This window comes from Camelina sativa, chromosome 2 (assembly GCF_000633955.1).
Source record: "Camelina sativa cultivar DH55 chromosome 2, Cs, whole genome shotgun sequence".
Classification (NCBI taxonomy): Eukaryota; Viridiplantae; Streptophyta; class Magnoliopsida; order Brassicales; family Brassicaceae; genus Camelina; species Camelina sativa.
In genome coordinates, this window is record NC_025686.1 from 15,160,664 (window position 1) to 15,174,851 (window position 14,188).

Here is a 14,188-nt window from a genome sequence, read left to right on the forward strand (position 1 = left end):
TGACCGGTGGGGATGGCACTCTGGCTTACTTTCTAGTGTAGTATGCATATATGGAGATATGAGTTTTAAAATGATAGAGAAAACATAAGATCAAAATCTCATTACAATCTGAAAAACCCTGCTTCAAGATACACCCATATGCTAGGAGCATCAAACAACATCCAAAAAAAAAAATTAAAAGTAAAGATAAATTCACTGAATCAATACAAAATCGATACTGACTCAGCTTCACTGTAGTTTCTTGAATCAAATATAAAAAGCAAAGATAAAACAGGGTATCAGACTCCGGTGACAACCTTGACTTAATCCTCCTATTCACTCATCTCGTCCTCAGTGAGAAGCTCGTCCTCGGAGAGATCCCCGCAAAGCTCCCGTGACAAAGCTGCTGGATCAAGCTCCAAACAATCTTCTGGAACATTCTCACCTTCCTGACCAGTGAGCCTGTGATAGACCACCTGATGTGAGAACTTGAGCAGATCTTTGACTGAGAATGCCAACTGATCAGAATCGCGACGAAAGACAGCTTTGAATCCAGGGACCTTCACTAATGGCAAAACCATTACACCTACTTCCGTATCGAAGTCTTCAACCACTTCAACGACTTCAAACTCGTTCCACTCTTCTTCATCATCGTCCCAATCATCTTCGTCTCCCCAAGATGGTGACCAGTTTGTATACAAAGCCCAAACATCACCTTTCGTAGGATAGATGTGAATAAACCCTTCAGCATCTTTTGTACACTTGAGTCTATGTGAGAATAGCTTGAGAGCTTTGGTGTTGATCATGCGTTCCCCGATTGAGAAGCGTCCGCTTGTCTTGGAAAAACCTGAATCAACCCACTTCATTGTAGCCGGTTCCTCATCGTTGGTAATATCCAGCCAAGAAATACTCAAGTTGAACGGTTCTTGAGAGACAACACTATGCACCAGTGCATAGAGTCGGGGCATTCCATCAACACCACCATAAGCAGCCCATACTTCGTTCTCTTTAAACGAACCTTCAACTCGGTCCTTGTCAAAGTCATAGAAATCATTATCTAGAACAAACTTAGATCGAAGAGGGCTTATCTCTTCAGCATCAACAGCACCAACAGCACCACCGTTATTGTCTTGAGAGGTAGATGCAGTCTTCTTAAGGCGTAGTTTGATTCCATTCCAAGCCTTTTCAGCAGAAGCACCTCCAATCATATTTGGAGTATTCTCGAGTCTGCCTCTATTTTTGCGGATATTTTGTAGGAACATGTCGATATCGTCCATTTCTTGAACAAAGTTGAACCAATAAGAGAGAATATAACTCAGTCAATTACAAATCAATGAAAACGTAAGTTGAACCAAAATTCGTTATGGATCAATCATGAAATTTAGAGTCCAACTAGATTGTTTGCGCCCTAAAATTCGTTATAGATAAATCATGAAATTTAAAATCCAACAATATTGTTCTTCTAATTAATATATATTTTCCTTAAGATCTGTTTCAAATATAGATGTCCAGATCTAAAGATGAACATAAACACTTCAATAAGCAACCCATGCCAAATCTGGAAAATCTACAATAAGTTTGTGGGCGAAAGTTCGTTGAAAATTTATAAAATTTGCGCGTGAAAGTTCGTTACATAGTAAAATCACGAACTCATGAAAACAGATTCGGGTTTCAAAAACATGTTTAGTTAGATCCGAAAATATTGATGCATGTCTCTAAAATTGAAACTAATAAATATCTGAAAACACTAAGCGTTTATGAACATGTATATAAATATGTTTAAGACTAGGAAAGGTGATACGATCGAACACACAAAATTAGTCAGGAATTCACAAACTGGATAACAGCAACCCGTTATCAAAACGAAGGAGAAGAGATTAAAACACGAAAATCAAAACTAAAGTAAAATTTCGATACCTTTACTTCTCCACACAGTTAATCTGAAGAGCCAAACACCAAAAACCACCTATCAAAAGAGAGATATTCATATCATATTACATAACATAACTGAGAAAAGAATGATGCACTGTAACGTATGTGATGAAAGTATATATTTATACATACCTCTACGTCGAGGAGAACCAAGAAAAGAACAGCTTTAGACTTGTCGGTGATTTTGTTTATGCTTCTTCCTTAGATTACTAGATGAAGAAGCTCAATTTATAGAGCTTCGAACAGCATATTTTTTTTCTTTATGGTAAAAATGTACCATGATTTTATTACTAGTTATTACAAAATGTATCTAGTCAAAGTTTCCAGTGCTCAATTTTAAATTATTTCCATTCTCAAAATCTGCAATTAGTGTTTGTCTAAATTAATCAATTTATAGTATATATGTGTTGGATTTATTTCTCTTTTTGCTTGATAAAAAAAAAAACCTTTGAACAAATTAAAGACTTGTTTGTTTCTCTGTAAACTGTAACAAGATATTTATTTATGTTTTTTTTTCATTTTTTTAAGTTACTTTTTAATATGGCTAATTATGGTCAAAGTAAGGACGACCGTATTCGAAAAAGTATATTTTTATTATTTCTCCTAAATGTAAAAGATTTTTTTCTTTCTCTATTAAAATTATTAAGTGGCAATATTTTAGTTTTAAAAATCTGTCTCCTAATTGGTCGTTAGGGTAAGTAATTGTTCTAGGAACCAATCATGTTTCAAATTAGTTATCCACAAAGATTTTCAAAGGGTAAAACTATGGAATGTGGACATTTAAGATGTCTAAACACAATTATCATAACACACAAAACTGTCTAAACGCATTAAACTCTTTTGACTAATTATCTTTTAATATCACATTGAAACAAATATGAACTCTAATTAGGCATGTTTGATGGAACCGAAGCTTGTAGAAATTGCTTACATATAAATCTTCGAAAGATCTAAATGACAATTGCACAATCTTTAAGTCTTTGAGACTCGGTGAATCCTCAAGTAAAACTTCCTAGTCCTATAAACAACACTCAAACTAAACACCATAGCCATTAGACACACCATGGACATGAGACCGCACGTGACTGAATAACAAACTGTGCCCGTGCAGACGAGCGACTCAGTCTCTGTGGTGGTTCCAGCTTGCTTTCTGGCGTAGTAGTCATAGATGTTACTAGCAATCACACCTGAGAAAACAAACGACCCTATAGGCAAAGCTGTAATCTGGAAATTATAGAGAGAACCAAAGCTCTTCAAGCCAAAAATGTCGGAGACTGAAGCAGGAGCGATGGCCCAATGAGCGCCGTAACCCATTCCTATTACAATGGTCACTACGTAGATCTTCCCGGGCCAGTCTATTGCATAGTAGATAAGCCCTAAAGACATTATCATCTGAACCGCAGACATTGCCAATGTTCTTGGAAGTGAGAATTTTCTTGTCAAGAGGAAGAAAGAGATGAAAACGTCAGTAAGAAACAGAGTTGCATCTATAACATAATATGTTTGATGTGAAAGTGAAATGGTTTTAGGGTATTGTACCGTATGATTAGCTCAGAGAAGTAGCCACCAGCAACACGGCCGAGAAAATTGGAGATGCTGATCAGTGAGACAAATATCTTGGTGTTGTTATACCCGAGGGAATAACAAATCTGACCAAGATTGTCTATAACCGTTATCCCCGAACCTACACCTAGAACCAGAGACATAAATATAAGCCAGAAGTCAGCTTGTCCCAAAGCTTGTAGCAAGGTGAAATCTTCTCCTATACACGGTGCTCTTTTCTTCTCCGGCAGTATGTCACTTCTCTCAATTAAAGTTTTAACCTCATGCTGATCCACATTGGAAGTTCCTTCTTGGGACTTCACTAAGGTGACACTATTACCCGAGGTAAAAACCGATGAAAAAGGGACAAGAACTGGAACAACCATGAAAACGACAAGGATGGCTCCAGAGGTTGTGATAGTAGTTTGAGATATATCAACAAGACTCTGAAGTACCAACAATCCTAGTAAATATACAGCAAGAACAACACAAAAACCGTAAATAGCCAGGAACCGTAAATCATCAGAACGCAAGTTCGTTCTGCAACTCCTTTCATCAACGGGTCTAACAATGAATAGCAGAGCAAGAACCACTACTGGTGGTCCAAGAGCAACCATGAGAATAACCGAAGAATCATGAGAAGGGTTGAACATCAAGTAAACCTGAGTCAAGATTGCTCCACTCAAACCAGAAAAGCCTTTCAAGATTCCAACAACAGGACCACGGCTCTCCGGGAAGTTATGAATACATGACACAAGCGATGCTGTATTGTAGTAAGTTTCTCCATTTGTTCCCACGAATATAGCAACAAACAACTATATGAACAAAAGAAAAAAAGTGTTACTTTCTATATATAGTTTACAAAACCAGAATCAAGAACATTAAATCAAGTGCTTGCTAAAGCAAGCAAGTCCCCAGTGTGGAATGAGATCAAATGTGGAATCAACTTAATGCTATAACCGATTACAAATCTAAGTATACCACAAATCAAAATTGGTCAAGAGCATCACAATTACTTAAACCAAGAAAACGAATGTGTTGATGCAAAAATTGAATCATCTCTAACCATCCAGAGAGGCAAATTAGGCAATTGACCAGTGACGACTAGCCAAACGACACCGTAGCCGATAAGGTTCTGGGTTGCACCGACGATTAGAACCACCCAGGAAGGTGAGACCTCAGATAAAGCACCGGAGACGAATCCAATTGCGTCACCGAGGTTCTTAGCAACGCCGAGTAGAGCGATTTGTTTCTGATTGTAACCAAGGGATGTCTTGATCGCCGGAGACATAGAGCCGCCGAATAAATAACCGACGCCGGCGACGGATTGGATCCACATGGCACAGACGAAGACTAGCCATCGGTCGTTGGCTAGGAGCTCAAGTTTGTGACGCCAACAAGGCATAGTCAATGGCCTCAGGAAAAAACAAGTATGAAATTTAAACTAATGAAATCAAACAAAGATCATTTTGAGAAATGAGAATAAAATAACAAAAAGCAATTCAAAAAATCCGTGTGGACAAAGATATAATTTTGCATTACAATGTAAATATAAACTAATTGTAAACATAAAAATAAATTCTCATAAAAAACAGAAAAAATAAAATTTTGCACGGGACTATATTTCTTAATTTAAAATATATAAAAATTAATTTGTATTAATTTTTTTATATATATATTCAGTTTTATATTGGTTATCACCCGTAATCACCAATTTTTTTTATATATGTGAAACAATATAATTTTAAATAAATCATATGCACGTCTATTATTGTTATTAGTTAAAATAAAATGAGATAATTTTATTAATATTTGATTAGAAAGATGTGTTAAAAAATTTTCCGTGTATAGTTCTCTAATTGCATTTTTTGTTCCATTATAAAAATCCACGTATATACTACACATATATGGTACAAAGAGGACCGGACCGGACAAACCAATCTTTATTAGTTCCATGATAGATGATTCGTATAACTGAACAATACATATATGATTTGTAAGCATTTAAATGGAGTTTTTTTCAGTAAGACCACTCGCCAACCCAGTTAATGGGAGGATCGTAGTTGCAAGTGATGAAGGTTTGACCATTCTTGCATCTCACTTTTGCACATCCCAACTTTTCAGTGTTTCTCCACACAACCTGAGTATAATGGCCACACTGTTTGTCCCAAGCACATGTGTTGGAATTATAATCATAGTCAAATTGTTCGCCCACCCACATGTCAACCGCTGCAACTCCTGTCACGCCATTCTCTCATCACTACGTCAAAATATTAGTATTGAAAATCAGAAAATATGATAAATGTATCAACAACATGAATGTAGAAAAAACCAAATAGTGTGCTAAGGTCACGTTTGATCCCTAAGCTCAAAATCAATGTTCAAATGGTTTTCAGTAAGCTGTAGGTGTTATGTAATTGGTGATGATAATTCTCGTTTATGTGTAAAATATTTATAGGGTGCTTTCTTCTCTAAGACAATAATATTTTAGTTAACAACTAATTACGAGAAAAATCTGTGTAATCAGTTTTATTAAGGAATATGCTAAGAATCACACATTATTACTTTGATTAAGGAGAATTTTTTTTTCAAATTTAGGAAATTTATATTTATTTAATTAATTATTAAATTAGTATTTAATGTAAATAATATAGTTCCGATTTTTTTGGAAAGTTACGATTATGGAAGAATAATTGTTTATAAAATCGAAAACCTTATCATAATTAAATAAATAGTAAATTAAAAAATATTTAATATAATGGCAGTCTTGTAAATAGATGGCAACTTCAGGATTTATTTGCTAAATGTACTTGGAAAATGTATATATAGATATAGATGTCTTTAAAATTCTTTTGATGGATAATTATTATTATACATTTATACTAGGATCAGACTCGCGAAAGTATTTAAAACAAAAATTAAAATTATATATTATAAATTTATTTGAAAGTAAAAGAATTGTGTAAGAGTATGTGATCCTAATAAAATTAAAATTATTTAAAAAGGAAAAAAATAATAAGTAGTATTAAAACTACATAAATATTAAATATAGAGTGTTAGTCAAACACAACCATCAACATAAAAACTAAAAGTATTGTTTATGATAAAAAAAATATTATGGCAAAAAATCGAGGCAATCTTGCCAAAAATATTGTTTAATGTATTATAAATATAAGATAATTTATAAAGAATTGTGATAAATAGTTGCAATCATCATAACAGTTATTGATATTTATATTATTAGTAAAAAAAAAACTGTTATGATAAAGTGATCTTAATTGAGTATCGAACGAATGGTTGTAATGAGTAAATGTAACTTTTTAATAAAGTAACTGTAAATATAAAATCAATTTTCAACGATTTAAAAGTATTGATTATTTTCTAAAAAGAAGAAATTATTAAGTAAGTTTACAAACTCTCCTACACATAAATTATGGTAACTAACTTATTTACCTTCTTAGATTATATTACCTCTCTTTTTCCCTTTTGTTTTATGAGTTATGACTATGTTTTATGCATCTATGAGATTTGATTACAATATTATAAGCATGTAAATGCAAAACACAATATGTAAAAGTTCATTTTAAATTTTTAAATAGTCATGGCCTAAACATAGTATCGCAAGATTATGAGCAACATTGTCTTGAACAACGGTTGCACAATCTTCTAAACATGATTACAATGCTTTTGGACACTTTTATGATGGACTAAATGCATATAGGAGAAAAATGAGAGACGTTGAGAATTCAGCAAAATTATTTTTAGTTTATTCTTTATATATATATATATATATATATATATATATATATAATTGTTTTTAAGAAAGCATAATGATGTTATCCACAAACTATTCTTTTTGCATACCTCGAGCGTTAGAAGAAAAAACGTAAAATCATGTAAAGTTCCAAACTCTCCGGCCTCAATTCTTTACAACCTTCCATTTTTTATTGGCACATGTTTAGAAAAATAAGAGAGTCGCTTATCTCGATCAACTAATGTAATGACGTCAAAATTAAGGATGATAAGATATAGAGTCAACATAGTTACATTTTATAGGTATGAATCATTATTTAGAATAGAAACGAATCATGTAAACTGGATGGATTCAAGCATATACCAAATCCTGTGATAAGTAACATGTGACCATATTCTTCCTTAGACGATTCAGGAGGAAGATAGACTGTTTACCCTTTGATACTGTCAAATACTTTTTTTTACACCGAGTAGACGAGCCGCTGTTGGTAACAATCTGGCAGACTCTTCCAGATACTTTTCAAATATATCTTCTTCACCGGTTTCACCATCAGTTTTTGGATAGCTATCATTCAGTTCCCGTGTGACTACAGCTTTGTACCTTTTGACATCGGTTGCAGGTGCTTTTGCTGTAGTTGAATAGTGAAAAGTGAGAAGGTTAACACTCTCTAAGACGGTTCCTTTGTCAAAAACGTCTGTCAACGCATCTAAATTGTTCATAGCACCCTTTGTTAATTTTCCCCTAGGCATCAAGTTTATCACTTCTTGAATAGACAAGAACTCATCATCGCCTAACAACCCCTCTAGCCTACACAAAGCATCCAAATGCCTAGTAGTGGCAATGGCATAGCATTCATTCCAGGATTGTTTCAAGACCTTTAGGACCAACTTGCTTTTATCGCCTCTATAAAAGAAGTATTTGCGATCCCTGTGACCCTTGACCTTATGCCTTGGTGGTGCTGGTGATGCGACTTTAGGCTTGGGTGTTGCGGCCTTAGGCTTAGGTGATGCGGCCTTAAACTTAGGCTTGGGTGCAGTGGTCCTAGCCTTAGCCTTCGGTGCTGCAGTGTTGGCCTTAGCATTGGCCTTGCCTTTAGGTTTTGGTGGTACTATTCTACCTATTCCAGAGAAGACAGAGAAGTTCCAGAGACTCTTAGAAAGAGGAGAAATTATCTATTACCTATTAACATGTTAGCAACATCAGAATGAAGCCTCCACTGGAAACAGAGTATTTGCTTGCTCCAACTCCAGCAAAGACGCAAAATGACGTCAATTCGACAAAGGAAGAAATGGGCCGTATAAACAAGAATGCAAAACCCACCAAGGTTGAAAAAGTCCAATGGCTATCCCTTCACCAAAAGACAAAACCGAGACAGCTTCACTGCAAGACAAAACTAAAGGAACAAAGGAGGAAGCTGCGTATGAGAAAGCATCAGCTAAAGATAAGCTCAACAAAGGGAAGGAGGTAGCCGCGTGTGCAGGCCGTACAACTAAAGCAGTTAAATGATCAGCCAATCATCAAGCTGTCAAATCGTTTCACAACCCTTGGATTCAATATGTGTAAACTAATCGTGACAAGTGTCTGTAAGCACTAGGGTTTATGTTCGAGTGTATAAATAAGCCAAGAGCTGCATTGTAAACTTTGAGCTGAAATAATAATACAAAGTTCCACATTTACAAACAATCTCTCTTTGCTTTCAAAAGGCTCATAAATAAGAGAAACGTCGGTGTTGTTCTCTCTTGACCAAATGCTCTTACATATCAAACTTATGAAGAAAATATAAACTTTTGAAATGTCCAAACATTTACCAAATCAACCTTAAAAAAAAAAAAAATCACCGTCAATACAAATAAATGTTCACTTATTTATATACAATTCATGTGTAAGGTCGAAAAACAAATAAGAATCAAGATGAGCAACAAGTTCAAAACAACAAACACGAATTAATGAAGAGGTCTACTTCGCAAGCTTTGGTTTGAAAAATTGGTTTGCAAAAGCATTCAACTTTGTACCTCCCAAAAAAGAATCTGTTAGTTTGAGTGGCGTTTAAGGTACACCAAAACTCCAAGTCCAGCAGCAAGAGCAGCCCCGGCTGCCACCGTCTTGTAAGCGGCTGCCCATGAGTTTGACTGGTCGTAGTCCATATCCACTGCGCTTAAACCTCTCATGTGCCCTCTCTCTTCTGTGTGGTCCAGATGCAATTTCAAACCCTGCACCGTTTGGAATCCCAAACCAAAATAGAAACTTCTTTAACACAAAATCCATATTAACCAAACCGAAAAAATAAGCACGTTCTTGAACCAAATAGAATGGATCTACAATTTATTACCTTCCAGCCTATTGATTTTGCGTGTTCTACAGCAGCTCCAAGATCATTATCTGATGCTAAAACGACTTTGTCATTGTCTTCATCTTCGTACTATACACACCACAAAACATGTCAAGATAAGAAGCAGAACTTTTCCTCTTCTCGTTTGTTTAAAAAGTTTTCGAATAATAATTATGTACCATTATCTGAGGCAAGTTATCAGGCTCAATGTCATCCCCCATCCTTTGTAGGATTGCTGTTATCAGAGTTGTCAAGCTCTGTGTTTCTATAATTAGAAAGTAAAATAAGGTTAACGGACTCTGCAGCATTGGCATAAAAGGTGCCCTATTTTTCAAGTGTTATGAGTTAACGTACCACACATAAATCTATGCATTCGTCCCTTTTTATCTTGGAGTTTGAAAGCAAATGTATTAGGATATGAGAATGATTTTGTCCCTTCTATCTCCGAAGATAATTTCAACGACTCTTCCTCACTGCCAAATCATGTACATGGTTCAGTTTAAGAAACCAGCCTATGGTCAAAACTAAATGGTTCAAAGGAACAATAGTAGAAACCTCCTAGTTTCATCTCCATCTTCGTTAGGAGACAAAGCCATAGCAGAATCCCAAAACTTTTGCATCATTGAGTTTGCTGTCTCATTATTTATTCCAGCCGTACTCCCAGCCTTGTCAAAAAGGAAGTACGAGAGCTTATAACAAAACAAGATTCTCAACAAGAATGGCAGGATTGTTTATCGATCTTGTCTCATGTTTCCGACTTCAACTAGAAGAGAATAATAAAGGAAAAAAGTTTTACCGTAGTAACGGCAGCATTAGTTATGTGGATCACATCAATCACAGCGACAACATCTCCATCTGTTTGAAATATCAACATTAGTCAAGTGTTGAAATAACAATGTTTTCAAACTTTTTTGCGGACGTTTTGTTACCTTTATCTAAAACAGGAAGATGCAGAAATTTTCCATTATGCATGATATGCAAGGCATCAACAATAGCCATATCAACAGTTGCAGATTCTGGATTCTGAGTCATAACCTATATAAAGAATCAACAGAGACAGGAAATGAGAATTGATTTAACTCTTAAGGAAGGGATGACTTAAGGAAAACAGTACCTTCTCCACGGTAGTTGTCTCTTGAGGAAGGTTTTGGGCTATCACCCGCATCAAAATGTCCTTTGAACTAACACAAAATCACTATTCAATATCAAAGTTTCACTAGAAAAGTTTGAAACAAAACCAAAGTAGCAGAACAAAGGCTTATATGACACTTACGTCAGAATCCCTACTAATTTGTTTTCAACCATCACCATGGCTGCACTTGACTGATATTCAACCATCTTCATGGTTACTCCTAACACCGTCTCATCCAATCCAACTTTTAAAACTCTGTATGTTTTCATTTCCAAATTTACTCGTTAAGCTTTGCATTGCTCTTTAATAAAAAAAAGTATTAAGAATAATAAGATCAAAGTGAATGATCACAGATTTTAAAGGGGGATATTACCTACTTTGTATTCTCTGGAATTATAGTTGAAAGTGAAGGCTTGAATATTCGTTCTCTAAGTGTCTCCATAAAAGTATTTGGTCCTGTATCCAAAAAAGACGCAATAAGAGACATAACTGTATGTTTAAACACAACCTATGCATACAAAAGAAGACAATTTAAAGCTGTTCTGCAGTTGTGAAGGAATCAAAAATGGAGATATACCAGCGATAGATGTACCCCAGTTCTTTTCAACGCCTTCAACAGCTGCAGCAATGGCCTTACCCTTCTCAACAGATCTTTCCATGCGAGCAATTGCATCATACAAACACTTTGCAATATCGAGAAGTGCAATAACTTCTCCATTCTCTACAACCGGCAAATGTCTAAATTTGCCTGCAGATCCACTTGTCAGTTCATATCATGGAAAAGAACATATGAAGAAAGAAATGTGTTTTCACAAACCTTGCACCATCTTTTGAAGAGCTTCCACAGCAATAGTGTCAGACAAAACAAAAACAGGGTTCTTGGTCATAACTTTAGACACAGGTGTTTCTTCAAGGTTGAGTTGTTTAGCAATTACTTTTGTTGCTATGTCCTTCAAAAGTAAATAGATCTATTCAAGCCACCAATTACAAAAAGAGAGTGAAACTGGTCATGAAAAAGTTTTTACCCTGTCAGTAAGGATCCCACAAAGCAATGCATTAGAATCAGTCAGCAATAAGGCATCAACGCGACGTGCAGCCATCCTTCGGCAAGCTTCATATAAAGTTGTGCTATCGGGTACGGTAAGGGCCTTAGACAACCTTAGTCTCTTTACAGTTCTCTCTCCACTCCTTTCCCCACTCAAACTTCTATAAAAAAACAAAACATGCAAACATATACTTTTAAACATGTATCTGAAATTAAATAGCCAACAAACCAAGTATCCTCATGGTTGCAATACAGAAGCCAAGCCATTTAGGTATAGTAATATACCAATAAAGCTAAGACGCACACCTAATGAATCCAACATTTATAAAACTGTCTCAAAATGTAATTATTAAGAGGTAATCAATGATTACATGGAAGAACGAGAAGATGTGAGAGATCTCCGAGGGAGGAGGTCAGAACCACCACCACCACCTTCGTTGTCAGGACCTTTCTTCCTCCCTTGAAATGAATTACCAGAGAACGAGAGACTTTTTCTCGAAGGACCACCACCTTGGTTTGCCATTTCAACTTTTTCCGATCAAATTCTGAANAAAAAAAAAAAAAAAAAAAAAAAAAGACAATCATCAGATTTTGAATATGGTTGCAATTTTGGAATAAACGAAACAAAGTTTCCCAATTGGAACATTACCAAATAATTTTTTCTCTTGGGAAAATTTTGGGAGATATATCAATTTACAGAGAAAAGAAAATTCAAAATGGCAAATTTTTGTAGGATCGATACGAAAAGAGGAGACCGAGAGGGAAAGCAAGAACCCAATCTGCCAGAGGAAAAAAATAATTTAATTATTAAAAAAATCCATGGGTGGTGGACATGGAACTTTTCTTCATTTGCCAATCTGTTATCGAACAAAACTACATATTTGCCCTTGAGAGTAATTATTTATCAGGCGGGAACGACGACGGTATCATTGTTTTCTTCTCTAATATATCTCTCAAAACGTTTGACAAAAAAAAAATATATCTCTCAAAACTGGAACGTCTGCCTTAATTCTATGGAAGAAAATTAAAATAAATAATCGATCAGATTGCATATTAATGAGTCAGTATTGGTTTCTAGATTTTCCTTTTTTTATGAAATAAATATTTATAAGAAGGCATATTTCTTCATTAGTCATATTTTTCCCAAATAAGTGTTTTTTCAAAGAAAAATTATTTTGGTTGTCAATTCTAAGAATTAAAGTTCATATTTGTTACAAAAAAAAAGATTAAATATAATTGTTGTAAAAAATGTTTTTTAAAAAACTCAAATTTGGTAGGTGCATTTACATATTTTTAACGGAAATAATGTTATATTAAATACGATGGAATAACAAAACTTTTTAGTCTATAAAAACTATGTATAAATTATCTTATAAATTAGATTTTCAAATATTTTAGTGATTTATATTATACAAAGTAATTAGCCTTTACGTCATTCATAAGGTTAGACATATATATATATATATATATATATATAGTTTCAATTTAAAATTATATAATGTATGTGAAAATTATTTGGTGTTGAAATTCATGTAAAATTAGGCTTATATTGTTTAATCATCCAACTGAAAAAATGCATTTAATAAAAATGAAATATCTATTTATAAGCTTTCTTATTTGAAAAATAAAAATATTTGATTTTGATAAGTTTAGTAAATATATATATATATATATATATATATATATCAATTAGTAATTAGTGTTTCGAATCAAGACTAATAAAAAGTATGAGATGTAAGCTTCTAAGGCTGTCCACATAGGATTTTAAACAACCAATAGAGATTAGCCATTTCATTATTTAACATTTTTGAAATATACAACAGTTTTCTCTATTATTAAGAAAAGGAAAAAAGTTTGATCAATGGAAATAAAAGAAATATGTATAATAGCCAACATCGGCTAGAAAAGTTTTAGAAATGGTTCAAAAATCACTATAAATAAGACATATCCTTCCAACTACGAATGAGCAGGAAAACTTGATTTATCAATCGTCTAAATTTAAAAGTTTTATTTAATTTAATCCTATGTTTTTATAGAGAATCCTTTTCAAAAATTCGAAACAAGAACTCTCATTAGTACATTTTTCTAATTTACATTTCGATTAATTTAGTACTTACATTGTTGGGACAATTTTTTTGTAAACGAGAGATGTTGTTTTAGGTCTTAAGTATTTACATAGATTAAGGTGTTGTTCGTATGAATCAGATGCAGTAACTAAACGCAATGCAAAATTGGTTCATGATTTAGTTGATTAGATTTGATTCTTAAACACAATTGAATATGAGAAAACAAAATTGGTTTATGATTCTTTTGATCAAATTTGATTCTTAAACAAAATTGATTTTCATATATTTTTTAATTGTGTATTTACAATGAAATTATTGCCTTAATAGTAATGTAAAGTTTTTATAAGATAATATTTCATAACTATCATTAATTATATATAATTTTATGTAAATATATTAAATAAACTCA

General features: G+C 33.9%; 3 protein-coding genes across 3 annotated transcripts; all 3 read right to left on the reverse strand.

The window, feature by feature from the left end:
• Positions 312 to 1,256, reverse strand: LOC104752401. The gene has a single exon (XM_010474526.1). The coding sequence runs from the start codon at positions 1,254 to 1,256 to the stop codon at positions 312 to 314; it is 945 nt and encodes a 314-aa protein (XP_010472828.1).
• LOC104725270 (protein NUCLEAR FUSION DEFECTIVE 4-like) lies at positions 2,790 to 4,901 on the reverse strand. Its single transcript, XM_010443902.2, has 3 exons — positions 4,520 to 4,901; positions 3,451 to 4,268; positions 2,790 to 3,346 (listed from the first exon to the last, which is right to left on the reverse strand). The coding sequence occupies exons 1-3, from the start codon at positions 4,856 to 4,858 to the stop codon at positions 2,884 to 2,886; spliced, it is 1,620 nt and encodes a 539-aa protein (XP_010442204.1). The 5' UTR covers positions 4,859 to 4,901; the 3' UTR covers positions 2,790 to 2,883.
• LOC104725279 (CBS domain-containing protein CBSCBSPB5-like) lies at positions 8,914 to 12,651 on the reverse strand. Its single transcript, XM_010443911.2, has 15 exons — positions 12,363 to 12,651; positions 12,085 to 12,258; positions 11,694 to 11,874; positions 11,486 to 11,618; positions 11,246 to 11,416; positions 11,046 to 11,124; positions 10,810 to 10,923; positions 10,651 to 10,717; positions 10,466 to 10,571; positions 10,333 to 10,391; positions 10,092 to 10,201; positions 9,891 to 10,009; positions 9,716 to 9,801; positions 9,537 to 9,626; positions 8,914 to 9,417 (listed from the first exon to the last, which is right to left on the reverse strand). The coding sequence occupies exons 2-15, from the start codon at positions 12,234 to 12,236 to the stop codon at positions 9,238 to 9,240; spliced, it is 1,647 nt and encodes a 548-aa protein (XP_010442213.1). The 5' UTR covers positions 12,237 to 12,258; positions 12,363 to 12,651; the 3' UTR covers positions 8,914 to 9,237.